Source organism: Ochlerotatus camptorhynchus, unplaced genomic scaffold (genome assembly GCF_037179485.1).
Source record: "Ochlerotatus camptorhynchus isolate MF236.1 unplaced genomic scaffold, CSIRO-AGI_Acam_v1.1 ptg000007l, whole genome shotgun sequence".
In the NCBI taxonomy this organism is placed as follows: Eukaryota; Metazoa; Arthropoda; class Insecta; order Diptera; family Culicidae; genus Ochlerotatus; species Ochlerotatus camptorhynchus.
Window position 1 is genome coordinate 2,041,664 of NW_027040499.1, and position 18,770 is coordinate 2,060,433.

The window sequence follows — 18,770 nt, forward strand, 5'->3', positions numbered from 1 at the left end:
TAACTCTTTGAAAAACTTGTTCTTGAAAACATAGTATCTCAAAACATATAACCTCAGTAACGACATCTCTCTGGCTTCTCGCGGAAAACAAGCTTGCTCGCTAACTCGTAAACAATATTGCATAAAAGTTCTATAGAATGTATAGAAACGTCAAAATGATCCGATGCCAGCGCTGCGGCGAGTAGTTCGCGGAACTGATAATATTCAAATCAACCGTTAAATGCATGAACGAAGATACACAATGAAGAGTTACGTCTGTTTGTCTGTGATCTGTTCTTCCTTATGCTGGTGCTTTCGTGGATACCAGAATGTATTTCTTTCCCGGCAAGACGGTTCGATATGTGTTTCCTTTTTTTTTATAAACAACATAACAATCGAATGTAAACATTACTTGCAGTGAGCGGCGCCGTTGGTAAGTGTGACTACCTCGCACTCCTAAGGTCTGGGTTCAATCCCAGGCGGTGCCATCGGAATTGTTCGATGCGACTTAATTAATGTTCAATGCAAAATTATCGATGTTCGATTTGATCGAGTGGGCTCCATCACTGTCTTCTGCTCCCATGCTGTCATCTTCCTCACCATTATCAATAGATTACAGTTGAAGCTATAGTAGTCAAGAAAAACAGGCTGGGATTTCCCGGTGATAACATGTCATACAAAATACAGTTTGAAAAAGTCATGTTTATTTCTGCGATAGATTAGAGATTGGAATAAATTTACACGATGTTTTATGCACACTAGAGTAATGCAAAATTTGAAATTTTCGCTCCACGATACTTAAACGATCCTGACTAACCTCTCAAAATTTGAACCCATTTGGTGAGAAACTGAGATGGCACAAACCATTTGAAGTTTGTATGGGAATTACTATGGTAAAACCAAGATTTTTGTTCATGTCTATCTAATAACTCACCATATCGGTCTGCTTAAAAAAACTTTCAACTGTACTTGTAGGAAATTTTCCCAGCTGCTTAAGACCACTTTTTGATTGAATGCAAGGATCGAAAGTTATCAATGGTTCAATGCGCTGATGTCTTATGATCATGCTCAATCAACTGCTCAGCAGACAGCATTGGTGTTTCTGGGGCGTTGATTAGGACACAAAAATCATGGTTACTATGTCACACTGCAAATACAGTATTGCCTACGGAGCAGCTGCTTGATCATGTCATAAGTTTACCAATCTCTTAAATAATTAATAACTTTTTCCTGTCTCGTTTTACATAGAAACGATCTTCAGCAAAGTTGTAGCTGAGAGAATTTTATATAAGAATGGCTATCGAACTATTTCGCAGCTGAATATGTAAAAATACTAGAAGGCAATGAACAAAAAGTTGAGATTTCCCATAGTAATTTACATGTAAACTTCAAATGTCTTGTGCGAAGTCTGTTTCCAACCAAATGAGTTGTAACTTTGGGAGGCTAATCAGGTACCGATTTGAAACCATTCAAGCACTGTGGAGCGAAAAAGTCAAATTTTGCATCAGTCTAATGCACAAACTTAGAAATAACTAATTTTACACGTGACGGAATCAATATTTGACATAAATTATGAGAAGTAAACACAAATGTCATATAAAATTAAGGGCTCCGAGACTGAAAAGTACGATACTCAACGAAAACTTCATTTGATTGAATTGAATTTCGCGTCTGTTATGACTCAATTTTATGTCAAATTTGACGCTCGTATATGTCAGTCTCAAAGCATCTAAATTTACATCAATTTTTCTAAGTGTGCAAGATTGTAAAGAATTTCGTTGTTTTTGTTAACTTAAGTGCAGTTTAAACGAGAGGAGATTTTACGCGATGTTCAAAATTCGATTTTTTTTTTCTGTGTACCAGGTACGGTAACTAGAGTGTAGAACTTATCATGACATTGACATGTACTACTAAATAGAATTCATCACAATAATTACAAAATATTTTCAGCCACACACTTAGAAATACCTAATCTTACACGTGACATTAAGGATGAGACGTAAACAAACATGTCATGTAACATTAAGTGCTCGGAGACTGAAAAGTTCGAAAGTATGTATGATTGAATTGAATTTTGTGTCAATTATGACTCAATTTTATGTCAAAATTGACGCTCGTATATGACAATCTCAGAGCACCTAAATTTACATTATGTTTTCTAAGTGTGAAGCATTCCGGTACATTACACAACCGTTCAAGCTTCCGTGGCTTTAAAAACCTCTTACATTATGACAGACCAAAAAATCCGGAATAGTAAATCTCAGATCATTTACCGTGAGCATCAGTCTCACCCGGTGCTACAGATACGAACATCTTTATATAAACGGGATTCCCCAATCAAACCGATAAGAACTCTCACCATGCATGAGGCCGACTCTTGTTCAACCAGTCCATTGATCAAGCTCGGCACGATCAGACACAAAGCAGACCGTTCAAAGGAGTGTGAAAGAAGCGATATTTTAGCCGGATGGATTTTCTGTGATCTGGTTATTAAGAATGAAGATTTTAGTTTTTCTTGTGTGCTGTGCATTAGTTGTAAAAAGTTCTTGGTGTGATGGGTATAGTTTTTTTTTTGTGAAGAGCCAATATGATTTGCCAATTGATGACCATTCTTTAATTGCTTTTTAGCATTTCCATCATCGGTTCGAAGTACATAAGACCCAACCGACCGTATACGGTCGCATTCGTGAACCCGTTGAATAAGAACGTGAAACTAAACCTTTCGCTACAGTGTAACGATTTCGACGATGCCGTTCTCAAAAAGGAGTCCACTTTAAAGCTTGGTCGCATATCAGGAAAGCATGTTCAGTTTCCCGTTCCGAGTATCGCCGATACAAGCGAGTGCACGTTCTCGGCCATCAACGATGGTGGCGAAGTTGTCGTCTACTATGACGTGGATCTGATGATTCCGGAAAAAACTGTTTCCATCTTCATTCAAACCGACAAACCGGTGTATAAGCCGGGAGATGTGCTTCGTTTCCGTGTGGTCGTGGTGGATATCGAGACAAAACCCGTGACCAACATCAAAACGATCGAGGTCCTCATCAAGGACAAGGATGACAATTCTGTCAGACACTGGACATTTGCCAAGCTTAACAAGGGCATTTTCGAAACATCATACCAAATGGCAGCCGTACCGGTGCTGGGAACGTGGACCATCACCGTAACCGCTAAAGATGTAAGATTGAAACACAATATGTTTATCCATTATAGTTCTAAATTTGAACCTTTTGAGTCCGCAAAACTTTCACTGCATGGTCAAGAGAATTTGCTATTTGTTGCGTTAAGGGGGATTTCCGGTTCAATTGACCAAAACTTTGGATTTTTTTTTTCCAGGAAACTGGTAAGAGTAAGAGACCTGAGTTTTTTGTCAAATCTTTATTCATTCTTGCTCTACAACTGAGATTTTTTTCAAGTCCAAAAATCCAAAATGGCGTCCAATATAGCGGCTGCCCGGCGGGTACTTCCCAAAACTGCGAGCAGCCTAGAGGTCGCAAATCGTCACCTAGAAAGAAAATCGGCTCAGTTTCTTGAAGAGTATAGTTCAGAGAATGCACAGTGGTCCAGAATGCAGATTTAGGTGGAATGATATGTTTTGAGCCTGAAATTGGAACTTTAGACTAAAAGTCTCTTCTACAAAGTTGTTCCTTATAGTTAGGCCCTCATTTTTATGACAATGAATTCTAGAGTGGTTCCTATTATCATTAAAATCAAAAATCTAACTTTTTTGTTTGAATAAATTAAGGTATACATTCTTCGGCAAAGTTATAGCTGAGCTAATTTCAAGCAACTTTGTTGGAAATAACTTTTTTGTATTTCTTAAATTGGCCGATTTAGAGCTATTTTCTTGAATTGAGTTAGGGTGGCTATTAAACAAACAGTTTTGTTGCTCTATTTTTCTTATTTCGAATTTCTCAGCAAAGGTGTCCTCATATAACTTTTAGATCTTAAGAAGGCGCAAATTTTTGCTGCACAAAGCTTGTCAATATCTTTCGCCGATCAAGAGTTATTGACGTTGTTATACTAAAAATATGCACTTTTCAAATGTTAATATCTCTGTTTGGGGCTAACAAAAAAAAAAGTTTTATTGCAGCATTTGAAAGGGCGTATGTTATTCTCAATAATATGAAAAAATTGGAGGTATGTTATTTTTTAAACTCGTATAAAATCAATTTGAATTTATTCATTTTTTTTTACTATATTTGAGTATATCTTTTTTATTAGAAGAGATATAGGCAACAAATTCAGGTATAAAACATTCGTCTTAAAGAGTTTTAAAAGTCTCTAGAAGATGATTTTCATGATAAATTTCAAATAAAAAAGTTATTGACAAAAAATGGATTTCATAGGACCACTCTAATGACAAATTTATATAAAATGTGCTAGTACATTTGTTTCAATATTTGGACATTTAGTGTCTTCGAAGAAGTTTTTGGTCTTAAAAATTCCCTTCTTTTGGTGTTTGCAAACGTCAGGGTGGTCCTCAAATTAGGGAATTTTTAAACTAACTTTTTTTTTACAAAATATAAACATGTGTTGTTCAAAAAAGTTGTAGTTAAGTTACTTGCAAGCAACTTTGTCGAAGAAATTTTTTTTCTATCTCTTAACGTTCTCATTTTAGAGTAATTTTTTTGGGTTGACTTAGGGTGTTTCTGGAAAAAATAGTTTTTTAGCAATAACTTTTTTTATTTGAAAATTCTCATGAAAGTTATCTTCTAGAGACTTTTAAAACTCTTTAGGATGAATGTTTTATACCGGAATTTGTTGCCTATATCTCTTCTAATAAAAAAGATATACTCAAATATAGTAAAAAAAATGAATAAATTCAAATTGATTTTATACGAGTTTAAAAAATAACATACCTCCAATTTTTTCATATTATTGAGAATAACATACGCCCTTTCAAATGCTGCAAAAAAACTTTTTTTTTGTTTGCCCCAACCAGAGATATTAACATTTGAAAAGTGCATATTTTTAGTATACAAACGTCAATAACTCTTGATCGGCGAAAGATATTGACAAGTTTTGCAGCAAAAATTTGCGCCTTCTTAAGATCTAAAAGCTATATGAAGACAGCTTTGCTGAGAAATTCAAAATAAGAAAAATAGAGCAAAAAAACTGTTTTTTTAAGAGCCACCCTAACTCAATTCAAGAAAATAGCTCTAAATCGGCCAATTTAAGAGATACAAAAAAGTTATTTCCAACAAAGTTGCTTGAAATTAGCTCAGCTATAACTTTGCCGAAGAATGTATACCTTAATTTATTCAAACAAAAAAGTTAGATTTTTGATTTTAATGATAGTAGGAACCACCCTAGAATTCATTGTCATAAAAATGAGGGCCTAACTATAAGGAACAACTTTGTAGAAGAGACTTTTAGTCTAAAGTTTCAATTTCAGGCTAAAAACATATCATTCCACCTAAATCTGCATTCTGTACCACTGTGGAATGGAATGAACTAGAATCTTTGAAAAATCTCAAAATTTGACAAAATGGCGGTAACTAGGTAAATAACTTTTTTTTTCAAATGCCCGCCATTTTGTCAAATTTTGAGATTTTTCAAAGATTCTAGTTCATTCCATTCTCTGAACTATACTCTTCAAGAAACTGAGCCGATTTTCTTTCTAGGTGACGATTTGCGACCTCTAGGCTGCTCGCAGTTTTGGGAAGTACCCGCCGGGCAGCCGCTATATTGGACGCCATTTTGGATTTTTGGACTTGAAAAAAATCCCAGTTGTAGAGCAAGAATGAATAAAGAGTAGACAAAAAACTCAGGTCTCTAACTCTTACCATGTAACGTTTTACGGTTATTTGTAAATAGTTTTTCGTTGAAATCTAATTTAATTAACAAATAAATCCTTTTTATGTCAAGTTTGCTAAGAAATTAAATATTTCAACCGTGTAAATAAAATCAGACCATTACTGTGTCGATTTAACAACTTTGCCATATTTACTGTGTCTAGGCTACAACTTCGCCATAAAAGCTCAACTTATAGTGAGCTGTATTATATTGTACATGCTTTCTGGAGGCGCCATGAAGTCCGTCGCCATTCGAAAGGTTTGGCGCAACTCTCGAATAAAGAGAGAGTTTTTAAAAGATGACCTATCTGAATAGGAAAAGGTCGTTAGGAATTTTCCTGCTCGCAAAATTATTCTGACTCATCCGTTTCGCTTTCGAATCGGCTGGATAACAGAAGTGCGCGAATTACTTTACGTTCTCGACTTATATTAAATCAATTTGATTTTGTGCGATAAGTTTCTCTAAAGGTACTAAATAGTAGTGAGTGAGTTTTTATCAACCAGTGGTTTTTTAAACGTTTTCTTTCTTTTTGTACAGTGGACATAAGTCCGTATTAAGTTCCGCGTAGTCTGTTCAGTGCGTTTATTTGTGATATTGTACAAAAAAGGTAATTTTATTGAATTTTGTTAAAATTTAGAATTGTATGAGTAATGTGAGTTCGCGTTGGATTTCCAGCGCGTTGCGCTTTTTTTGTACGGGCTGGATATACGTTCCGTTCGGCTATCGTCAACGCCGGATCGGGGGTTCCATCTGTGGCATCGCCATCATCGTTCGTGGGACACGGACATTTCCAGTGACTCGTGCGCCCTGCTAAGGCCCGCCTTTTCGAAGGTAGCTAAACGGAGGTGGGTGAAGTTCGCTAATCTTCGAAGCGAAATATCTTCCGACGGTCGCCAATCATCCGTCGACGAGGTCCCTTCCACTACAACCCCGTGGACCATAATTTCCGAGAGCTCGGACCGTGTGAGTGCGTCGCCAAAAACGTGCCACGGTCCGGATTCAATCCAACGGGAGAGGGGGTTCATTTCATCACGGATGGTCATAGCGGAAACAAAGTACGCGAAGCCGTCCGAAGGTAAGTTGGCCTCTTCTCTTTGCGGAGCGAATCTCCCGGGACAGCACGACTTCTCGTCGTAGCTCAGCTCTCGATTGCCAAATCGGAAGTCTTCCGTCCAGCCGCCACTCCCTCCGCAACTCTAATTCGGCCATACCGCGTACGAGTCACCTTTCCGTTGCTGCGCGCCATACTGCCGCACGTGAGCGGCACCATCACGTTTACGCCGCCATCGCTACACCGCCATCATCGAGTCGTCGAGCCCTCACCGGTCAGTAGTCATCGATTCATCGGTTCGTCAAGTAAAACCTGCGCAGGTATGTGAGAGCATGTTTAATTCATGGCCATGATTTGCTCTTTCCCGTAAACCCCTCTCAGAAATCCAATGCGAATGAATGCTAGAATATAGTTTAAAGAAAAAGTTGAAGATTAGTTTTTCGAACGTTTTGAATGCTACTCCCTGAATAAAACACACTTACTACGTTACGTTCTGTTTTCTTTCGTTTCCGCTCAGTTGAGTCAGCATTCCTTCGTTCTCTTTCCGTTTCGTTTCGGGGGTGAGTCAGAGTAATACCTTGGTTTATTTATTTGGTTCATGCGCTCCATTCCTGTATTACTGAAGGACTTGGCATTTCCAGAAAGTTAATAGTTTTTTTCATTGCCGTTAGTAACCAACGACCGTTCAAGAGGTCCTCTGAGAGAAAAGTCTCATTTGTCGGGCAAAGCTTTAACACGACCAGTGGTCTCTCTTAATAGAGAGTGGCGCTTAAGCCACTGAGTTAAATCAAAACCTCAGCGAAATTTCACGAACGGTTACAACCGGTTCCCTGGAAAAATTGGTCAATTGAACCGGAAATCCCCCTTAAGGTCATTCAAAGTGTTCAAGATGTCAATAATCGCTGTAAAGTTCAACTCATCAACGAGAATAATTTCGTGATTCTCATCACTTGTGATTAAATGTGAAAAATGTTTCCAGCACATTAAATGTTATGTGCGCTATATCTCGCAGAAATTTAAATGAATTTTTCGAACGGTGTAGCTCAGTCGGTAAACACGCAGTTGCAAAGCAAGTCCATGCTGTTTTGATTACCGGTCCAGCATTTGTACATTTTTCTTTTTAATCCATTTATTTGTCAAGGCTCAAATGCGGTACCTTTGCAGAGCCAAATTAATTTACTTGTAATTTTTTATAATTTTTTTGACAACTTATGTTAGTAGAATGGGGGCTGAATACTCGCGGTTTACTCGAGATTAATAAAAACATTTATAAGAGGATTGGAAGGGGATAAAGGGAAAGGATATTGGTAAATCTTGTTTCTGCTTCTTTCGACGGATGAGTGTCAATGCACTGTATTGCACAGCACAGCTGAAATGATACAAGAGAGGACTTGGGTTGGGATAGTGATGAGAATTAAAACACAAAACACTTCTACATACACAACCCTCCCCATGGACATTAGACTTATGCAAAATTTGAAATTTTCGCTTCACTGTGCTTAAACGGTTCCAAATTGGGTTCAGCTTAGCCTCCCAAAATTTGAACAACCTTAGTAAGAAACTGACTTGGCACAAACCATTTCAAGTTTATATGGGAACTACTATGGGAAAACTTATGTTTTTGTTCATATCTATCTAACAATTCACCACATCAATATGCATTTAAAAATTATAACAGTTATTGTAGCGAATTTTATCAGCTACAAATTTGTTCAAAATTCACTTTTCAATCAAATGTAAGGAACAAAAGTTATTAATGATTCAAGTCGCTGGTGTCTTATGATTATGCTCATTCAGCTGTTCAGCAGGCAACATTGATGTTTCTGGTGCGAAGAATAGAGCACAAATATCATGGCTACTATGTCACACTGCAGAAGACAGTGTTGCCCGCAGAACAGCTGCTTGATCATGCCATAAGATTATCAATCTCTCAAACAATTAATAACAATTTAATTTGACATCTGGCTGAAAAACGATATTCCGCAAATTCGTAGCTTTGAAAATTTCCCGTAAGAATAGTTATAGAAATTTTCGAAAAAGCAATATGGAAAATGGGTAGAAGACAATGAACAAAAAGTTTGGTTTTCCCATAGTAATTTCCATATAAACTTCGAATAGTTTGTGCCAAGTCAGTTTCTTACCAAATGAGTTTAAATTTTGAAAAGCTAATCAGGACCTGATTTGAAACCGTTTGAGCACTGTGGAGCGAAAATTTCAAATTTTGCATCAGTCTAATGGACATGGAGGTTGACGGTACTGAAGCAAAGGGTTATGTTTAATTTCTTTATATTTGCAACGATGATGATTTCCTATAGTGACACATATCACCTTCTTAATGCTTCAGTATGCCTCAAACGATTAATTCTTGGTTGTTAATAGAACTTCCTTGATGAAATCGGCTGTTTCATGCAGACTGAGCAATTCTGATTATAGTATCAGATTTGTTCTGTATACAGAGGAACTGGGAGGGCTTATTAGAAACTTCTCACCAATAAAGTAATGATTTTGCATATCATTTTATAAAAATTTTATTTTATTTTAGCATATTATTTTTGTTACAGTCAGTTGGCATTTGCATACGATGCAAAAGATTTAATATTACTTGTTCGTTTTTGCGTAAAATAATCAATAATACCTTTGAAAGATTTTTCAAGTTTTTGTGATCTGATAGATTTCCCAGTTTGGTTAGAAGTTTCGAAGCTAACGCATGTCCACAGGCCTAATAGAAAGATAGGCAGGAAAAGTGTATCATGAAGAATGGTTGCATGCAGGGTTGCTTCCACTCACTTGCAATAGATGAGTGACTTTCGGAGTTTTGAATTCGTTATATGTTGTAATGGAGATTTGTGTTGTTGGATGCGGAAGGAGATTGGAGGGCGGGTGTTTGACGCATAGAGCCTGTCAATTTCGCTTTCAGAGTGTCGCAGTCAGCGGTTTTATGATTCGTGAGCGCTCGCGATTTGTAGAATCGTTGGACGATATACACATACATTACCACATTTTCATGCGTCCGTAAAAATTTGAGGTCTAAATTTATATTTACCATTCATTAGACACAATACTGCTTGTTTTAGCTGAATTGGATTAGTTTTAGATTTTTTTGCTTAATAAACATTTTATATCGCTTTCAATTTTTAAATGAATTGGTTTCTCAAGCAACTTTTCTAGCGGCGATATATTGTCAATTACAAGCTTATATTTAAAATATACACTTTCTAAGTATGACCACTTGTCCTGAGAAATTGTATTCAAGTCTGTAGATTTAAGTTGTTCAGAAACAATATTATTTGTGAAAAAGTAATGACCAATTTCTTTTGCTGTACAATACTGATGTCTTAATTCAACTGGTTCTTGTCCCGCTATTGTCATAAGTGTATTTAAAGGAGTTGAACGTGTGCAGCCTGTAACTTTCCTCAACGCAATATTATTAACTGTTTGTAAAATTTGTTTGTTCGTTTTTTAGAATTATTATAAATTGAAGAACCATACTCAACTGCACTTCTAATACGAGATTGATAAACATTTATTAAAGTTTTTAAAGGAAACGTCCGGAGAGCTTTGAGACTTAGGCGTTGTTGCTTTTGCGGGCAGACGCGTTGGTAAGGGCCAGTAAGTGCTGCCAGCAGATGGATCAATAGGTACTCGAAAAAAAAAATCATAAGAAATGTCCATTCAAATCGATTTAATATAGTTGAACAAATTTCAAAACTATATACGTGCCAGATTTGGAAATAATATTTTTTTAATCTGGAAGTGTGTTTATGATACCATTATCCATTTGATAAAGGTAGAGTGAACATGATGCAGGGCTTATTGTAAGTTAAAGTGACCTCCGAGTGGTCGTGAATTACAAGGCATTCTGAAATGGGTCACTGTAGCTGCAATAGAGCTAATACCTTCTAACTCCCGGACTAAACCTGCTTTAATTTAAGGATAATAAAAAGCAGTTTTCTTCCATAATAACACTGGCGGACAGTGGGGGTTAGTTTGCACACACACACACACGGCCTCATAGAACACATAGCCTCCAGAGAACTTAGACTATCTGAAAAAATTAAATAGTGATCAGGGGGACGTGAGGAGATCTGCTCTAACGCATACAATATAGCTACTTGTTCTGCAACGTATACCGAACATGGTTTTTGAAGCTGATATGAGGCGCTATGGAGATCATTGTATATATCAAATTCAGTGGACGTATTTATTGTGGACCCATCAGTGAAAAATCTCTTCTCGGCATTGACGTGGCGGTATTTGTTCGCGAAGATGGATGGTACAATCAGGGGACGATGGGGTTCTGGTATTCCTTGAATTTCCTCCCTCATTGCGAGATCGAAACTTACGGAATAACAACTGAAATGATGGGAGACAGCTCGATTGGTATTGAACGGGGAGGGGCTAATTTCCAGAGTCATGTACTCGTAGTACAAGCTCATGAATCGTGTTTGCGGATTTCGCTCAAGCAGCTTCTCAAAATTCTTGATCACCAAGGGTTCATGACTTCACAGCGGATTAGGAACCGAAACGACAATTCCGCGAACCGATCTGGTAAGGGAAGTACGTCGGCAAGTACTTCCAGACTCATTGTATGCGTCGAATGCATACAACCTAGTGCGATTCGTATACAACGATATTGAATCCGTTGCAGCTTCAAGATGTGGGTGTTCGCCGCCGATTGGAAGCTAAAGCTACCATACTCCAAAACCGATAGAATGGTGGTTTTGTAAAGTCTTATCAGATCTTCCGGATGGGCTCCCCACGAAGTGCCGGTGATACAACGAAGAAAATTGATTCTTTGTTGGCACCTCTGACTTAGATACACCACGTGTTTTCCCCAAGTGCATTTGGAATCGAACCAGACACCTAAATACTTTAAAGACATGCTGTGAGTGATTGTTCTACCCATAAGTTGAAGCTGAAACTGTGCTGGATAAAGCTTCCTAGAAAAAACAACCATCTCAGTTTTCTCCGAAGAGAATGCGATACCAAGATTCATTGCCCATGTAGACAAATTGTCCAAGGTATCTTGCAATAGTCCTTGCAGGTCCGGTGCTTTTGGCCCAACAACGGAAATCACGCCGTCATCTGCAAGCTGCCTTAGCGTGCAATTTTCGGCAAGACAATCGTCAATGTCTTTGACATAGAAGTTGTACAGAAGGGGACTTAGACATGAGCCCTGAGGGAGGCCCATGTAGCTAATTCGTGAAATTGCCGAGTTGCCTTAAGAGAAGCTCATTTGTTTCTCGGACAATAAATTGTACAAGAAATTATTGATAATTGGTGAGAGGGCACTGGTATGGAGTTTGTCCGAAAGGATGTCGATACAAACAAAATCAAAAGCCCCTTTAATGTCCAAGAAAACTGAACCCATCTGCTGTTTTGCAGCGTAAGCTAATTGGATTTCAGTTGAAAGCAACGCAAGGCAGTCGCTCGTCCCTATGCCCCTTCGAAATCCAAATTGCGTATCTGAGAGTAAGCTATTCGCCTCGACCTAATTTTCCAATCGAAAAAGAATCATTTTCTCCAACAATTTCCAAATCCACGACAACATCGCGATGGGACGGTACGAGTTATGACCCGACGCGGGACTACCGGGTTTCTGAATGGCTATAACTCTCACTTGTCTCCAATCGTCCGGAACAACGTTGTGCTCGAGGAATTAATTGAACAATTTCAACAAGCGCCTCTTTGTGACGTCTGGGAGGTTCTTGAGCAAGTTGAACTTAATTCGATCCATTCCGGAAGCCGAGTTGTTGCACGAAAGAAGAGCTATTGAGAATTCAAATCTTCAAGAACGGGGAGTCCATGTCATTATTTTCCACCGACGTATCGCGAGTGTTGTTTCGGACCGGAACCGAATCAGGGCAAACTTTGCGCGCAAAATCAAAAATCCATCTGTTAGAGTACTCTTTGTCCTCATTGACCGACGATGGCGCGTTACGCATTCTCCTGCCGACATTCCAGAGCGTTTTCATGGAACTTTTTCTAAGGCCTTAAGGTTGTTTAGTTCACTAGACTTGAAGTGAACAAAATAAAAATTATTCGAAATCCCGTTGCGCGAATCGCCAGGACGGGATTTCATTTTCATTTTGATTACTTGGAGTGTCACAACTCCAATTAATTTTGCCAGTTTATCTTTGATCTGATCCAGGGATTCACCACTGGGCAGTCCTTTCATGACAACCTTGAACACACGTTCAGTTTTGGTGTCGTAAGTGAAAAATTTATGCTGCTTCTCAGTAAGATACTTGAGAAGACATTTAAATCGGTCCAAGGTTTCAGCCAATACATGGAATTCACCCCGACGTCCAATTTGTAGTGAAAACTTAACTTTCACGAAATTCAAAGGTTCCATCGGAAGTGCTTATCACAATAGGGGGAATCTTTTCCTTCTTGGCATTAAGCCGGGAATGTTTACTAGAATTTTTCTTGGATGATGGATCATTCTCATCATCCGTGAGCAAATTAAATTGATTACTCAAATTAATTTCATCAGAAGGGGGGTCAAGAGTTTGCCCCTTTCTTTTGCGTTTAGGCGCCATGGCGGCAGTAAATTTTTATCCAAATCGACTTCCAAGCAGATTACTATAAGAATCTGAAGGATCGAAGAGGAATTTTCCAAATCTATATCCAAGAAGGATTACCTCGGGTAGGGTCCAAACAAGGATCGAAGAGGAATAAAAGTTGAGGAAGGTAGAAATTTTTTTACAGGTTGAGCACTGAAAAGTGCTGTTTAAATTTGTTGTAGCTTAAGGTAGTAGTAACACTTCCTTCAGCAAAAAGCAAATAGATCCGCACGGCAAGAGAGCACGATGCGGACTAGTCTTTGGCATGGTATAACCGTTTACAAGTATTTTACTTTTCGGTTCGTTGATCGATTAATCGATTATTCGAATGAAAATCGTCCATCACTAGATGAATGTGAAACGTCATTTCAAATATAAGGACCGTACATAAATAATGATACAATTTTAAAGGGACCGGGGCTAATCACAAATTACGTAGCCATGGTAACGAAGATAAACACGATTAAAAATAGAGACGAATAAAAATCACGTTACAGAATTGAGTGTAATGCAATAAAAATGTCTCATACTGAATTTTATTTCACAACACATTTTGATCATTTTCTTGAGAGTAACAGTTCTTGAATTTGGCCAAGTTGGTTGAAAATGGTTCTTAGCCTACACAATTGAAAAAATTAATATTAATATCTATCACTATGATGCATATTAAAGGAGCGTCGTGTATCATACAAGTTAACATTCAAAATATTGTTTGCAACGTTTCCTGCAAGTGGTATTATGGAAGAAATATACTTGAAATTACATATTAGAGATAACTAAAAGCAGCTTTAGTCCGAACATTAGAAGCTGCTAGCTCTACTGTTGATCCAGAAACCCATTTTAAAATGTTTGATAATTCATACCAATTCCGAAGTCACTTTCAGAAGCCATACGTTCCCATGTCTACAGTTCCGATATCACATGGCTAATAGAACTGCAAGCACACATTCAGATTCAGAACAATGCTTTGAATCCAGCGCGTATTTAATAAAGCATGATGTAAAACACGATTGGGAATATCCATTGTCAGTAAAATAATATTTTTTTTATATTAATTTATTTGTACAGGATCAATCGAATAAACTTTACAGAGCCGAGTTATCATTTGCATTATACATGATTAATGTCTTAAATCTAGAGTTAAAGGATTTGAACCGATTACTCGCGGTCGTCTCGAGGTTAGTGGAGATTTACAATTTTTTGGATGGGGAAAGGGAGAAGGAGGTTTGAAATATGATTTATTATACAAATATTTAATTAATCCCAAAACATGAACTTATTTCTATTCATCTTGAAAGCAAACATTAAAAAAAAACTACACGCACAATACACAAACTAAACACAAGGTTAATCAAACTTACAATCTAAGGTTAGTATTCTTAAAGTAAACATATATGAGTTTCATAAACTCCAGATCACGTCTAGCCAAAATATCCCGAACTGGAACATTAGGTTGTCTACCGAAGGGAATCGCACAGCTCAGATCTGACCCCACGATGCTCAGCACAAGACCAAAGGATGTGATCGGCGTCTTGGTAACCTTGTCCACATTCACAGAGATTGCTGTCTCCCAGCCCAACACGAAACAAGTGAGCGTTTAACGAATAGTGATTGGACATGAGGCGAGACATCATACGAATGAAGTCTCGACCCACATCCAACCCCTTGAACCAAGGACTCTTCAACACCTTAGGGATGATCGAATATAGCCATCGTCCCAAACTTTCTTCACTCCATTTATTTTGCCAGCTGGCGAGCGACTGTTGACGATAAATGAAGAAAAATTCATTGTAGGCGATTTGTCGATCGTAAATATCGCCTTGCATAGCACCCACCTTAGCAAGTGAGTCCGCCTTCTCATTGCCCGGAATCGAGCAATGAGATGGAACCCATGCAAAGGTGATGACAAAAGATCTTAAAGATAAAGCACTCAGAAGCTCTCGTATTTTCATGAGAAAATACGAGGAGTGCTTTACCGGCCTCATGGAGCGAATAGCCTCGACAGAACTGAGACTATCCGTAAAAATAAAATAGTGATCGTTTCTAGCGTATAGTGTATTGCCGCCAGTTCAGCAACATATACGGAACAAGGAGCATGAAGCATTCGGGAGACACTATGAAATTCGTTATAAATACCAAAACCAGCGGACGCCTCTATTAGTGATCCATCTGTGAAGAACGATCTTGCGGAATCAACTTGGCCAAACTTCGCAGCATAAATTGACGGAACAATCATGGAACGATGATGTTCTGGGATTCCACGAATCTCCCGCGTCATAGATAAATCAAAACTAACTGAATTGCCGAAGTCGGAGAAGCATACACGATGGGGATTATGCTGTGAAGGGCTGACATCCTGAGTTATGTATACGTAGTACAATGACATAAAACGAGTTTGAGGGTTTAGCTCAAGAAGCTTCTCAAAGTTTTCGATTCCCAGTGGGTTCATAACTTCACAACGGGTGAGGAGCCTGAGGGACAATTCCGAAAACCGATCCGATAGTGGCAACATGCCCGCCAACACTTCGAGACTCATCGTATGAGTCGAGTTCATGCATCCTAACGCGATACTAAGACAACGATACTGGATACGTTCCAGTTTGATGATGTGAGTTTTTTAGCCGCCGACTGGAAGCAAAAACTACCGTACTCTAAAACCGATAAAATCGTTGTCCGGTACAACGTTAGAAGATCTTGCGGATGAGCTCCCCACCACGTTCTGGTAATTGTTCGGAGAAAATTGATCCTTTGTTGGCATTTTCGTCTCAGATACTCAATGTGGGATCTCCAGGTGCATTTGGAATCGAACCAGACCCCAAGATATTTGAAAGACATGGAATGAGTGATCGGCTTACCCAAAAGTTGAAGCTTCGGTTGTGCTGGGCTATGCTTCCTAGAAAAAACGACCAACTCAGTTTTCTCCGTGGAGAATTCGATACCTAGCTGAATAGCCCAAGTAGACAAATTGTCTAAGGTATCCTGTAAGGGTCCTTGCAGGTTGACCCCTGTGGGCCCTGTCATAGAAACTACGCCATCATCTGCAAGTTGTCTCAACGTGCAGTTGTCACTTAGACAATTGTCAATTTCTCTGACATAGAAATTGTACAAAAGGGGGCTTAAACATGAGCCCTGGGGGAGACCCATGTAACTATATCGAGAAGCTGTAGAGTTTTCATGAGAAAAGCTCATATGTTTCTCTGACAGCAAATTGTACAAAAAGTTATTTATTAATGGAGAAAGGCCACAAGCGTGGAGTTTGTCTGAAAGGACTTCAACGGATACTGAATCAAAAGCCCCCTTAATATCCAAGAACACAGAAGCCATTTGCTCTTTTTTAGCAAAAGCCAACTGGATTTCTGTGGAAAGCAACGCGAGACAGTCGTTCGTTCCCTTACCCCTACGGAAACCAAATTGAGTATCTGAGAGTAGGTGGTTCGTCTCAACCCATTTGTCGAGGCGAAAAAGGATCATTTTCTCCAACAATTTTCGAATGCACGATAACATCGCGATGGGACGATACGAGTTATGATCTGACGCGGGTTTTGCAGGCTTTTTAATGGCTATAACTCTCACTCGCCTTCAATCATCTGGAACAATATTGAACTCCAGGAACTGACAAAACAAGTTCAACATGCGCCTCTTAGCGACGTCTGGGAGGTTCTTCAACAAGTCGAACTTGATCCTATCAGCCCCCGGAGCCGAATTGCGACACGAAAGGAGCGCGAGTGAGAGCTCCAGCATTGAAAAAGGCTGCCTGATCTCGTCTACCGAATTCGTCGTTTCGCGAGGAATCATCTGTGCCGGCACGGAATCAGGACATACTTTTCGCGCAAACTTGAGAATCCACCGATCCGAGTACTCCTCGCTCTCGTTGTTTGAAGACCGGTTACGCATCCTTCGCGCCGTGTTCCAAAGCGTAATCATCGACGTTTCACGCGATAAACCGTCCACGAATTGCCGCCAGTATCCGCGTTTCTTGGCTTTGATGAGGCTCTTGAGTTCGTGTTCAAGAGTCGAGTACGCTTTAAAATACTCGGGTGTTCCGCGTTTCCGGAAAAGCTTAAACGCGTCGGACTTTTTACGATAAACCTCAGTGCATTGCTGGTCCCACCAAGGGGTAGGAGGTTTCCTACGAAAAGACGTTCCTGGAACCGGCCGAGTTTGAGCTCGAAGCGCGCTGTCCAAGATCAGATTGGAAAGGAAGTTATATTCCTCCAACGGTGGAAGCTCTTCTACCGACGACACGGCTTCATCTATCGCGGTCTTGAACGTTGTCCAATCGATATTACGGGTGAGGTCGTACGCGACGTTAACGGATTCCGACGAATTCAACCCACTGGCAATCGAAATGCCGATCGGCAAGTGATCACTACCGTGGGGATCCTGGATCACATTCCACGTGCAATCCAACGATAATGAATTAGAGCAAAGTGTGAGGTCTAATCTACTTCCATTTGAGGATGGACCAGCCAGACGTGTTACTTCTCCATTGTTAAGAATTGTCATATTGAAGTTATCACAGAGGTCATATATCAAAGCAGAACGGTTGTCATCATACAGTTCCCCCCAGCCTGTACCGTGGGAATTAAAATCTCCCATAATCAACCGTGGAGTAGGAAGAACTGAACAGATATCTGAAAGTTGTTTTTGACTAATCGAAACTCGGGGAGGAATATAAACAGAAGCAATACAAAGGCTCTTGCCTTTAACAAAAGCCTGACATGCGACAACTTCAATACCTGGAAATTGCGGAAGATTCACTCTATAGAAGGAATGGCACTTTTTGATCCCCAAAAGTACTCCTCCTCCACGCGAATCCTCACGATCCAGTCGAATAATGTTAAAATCATGAAAAGGAAGATCGATATCTGAAGAGAGCCAAGTTTCACACAGAGCAAATGCATCACAATCATTATTGTGAACCAAAAACTTAAACGATTCTATCTTAGGAATAAGACTTCGACAATTCCACTGTAGAACAGTGATCAAATCCCCGACCTCGTTTGGAAAATTATCCATCGAAGGAGATGATTGCTGCAAGGAGGGGCCACTTCAATGTCAACTGCTTCAAGAGGGTTTTCACAGTAGGAAGCATTGCCAGAACAATGCTTTTCAGAGGATCAGAAATATCGAGGTAATTGAGGATACTGTCCACAATGTTATCAAATGAGAACAACCCAGATGAAGAAGGGGCTTCTGTTCTTAAAAATGGGCCATCAGGGGTTTTTGATGTCCCCGGGAGAGGTGGAAAATCCTGGGTATAATCAGTTCTGCGGAATCCAGGAGGAGTAGAAGTCTCCTTTTTTCCACCACTCCTTGATTTGGGCAAGCTGATTTGGGGTTCTTGATCTGCAACTTTCCGCGAACGGATGCGT

At 39.2% G+C, this 18,770-nt stretch overlaps 1 protein-coding gene across 1 annotated transcript in view; it reads left to right on the forward strand.

The window, feature by feature from the left end:
* Positions 1-2,385: 2,385 nt before the first annotated feature.
* The window catches only part of LOC135697538 (thioester-containing protein 1 allele S3-like), a 79,936-nt gene continuing 63,551 nt past the window's right edge, over positions 2,386-18,770 (forward strand). Inside the window, exons 1-2 of the mRNA XM_065217297.1 lie at positions 2,386-2,537; positions 2,608-3,157. Of these exons, the coding sequence (XP_065073369.1) occupies positions 2,476-2,537; positions 2,608-3,157 (612 nt within the window). The 5' untranslated portion in view covers positions 2,386-2,475. The remainder of the gene's footprint in view (positions 2,538-2,607; positions 3,158-18,770) is intronic.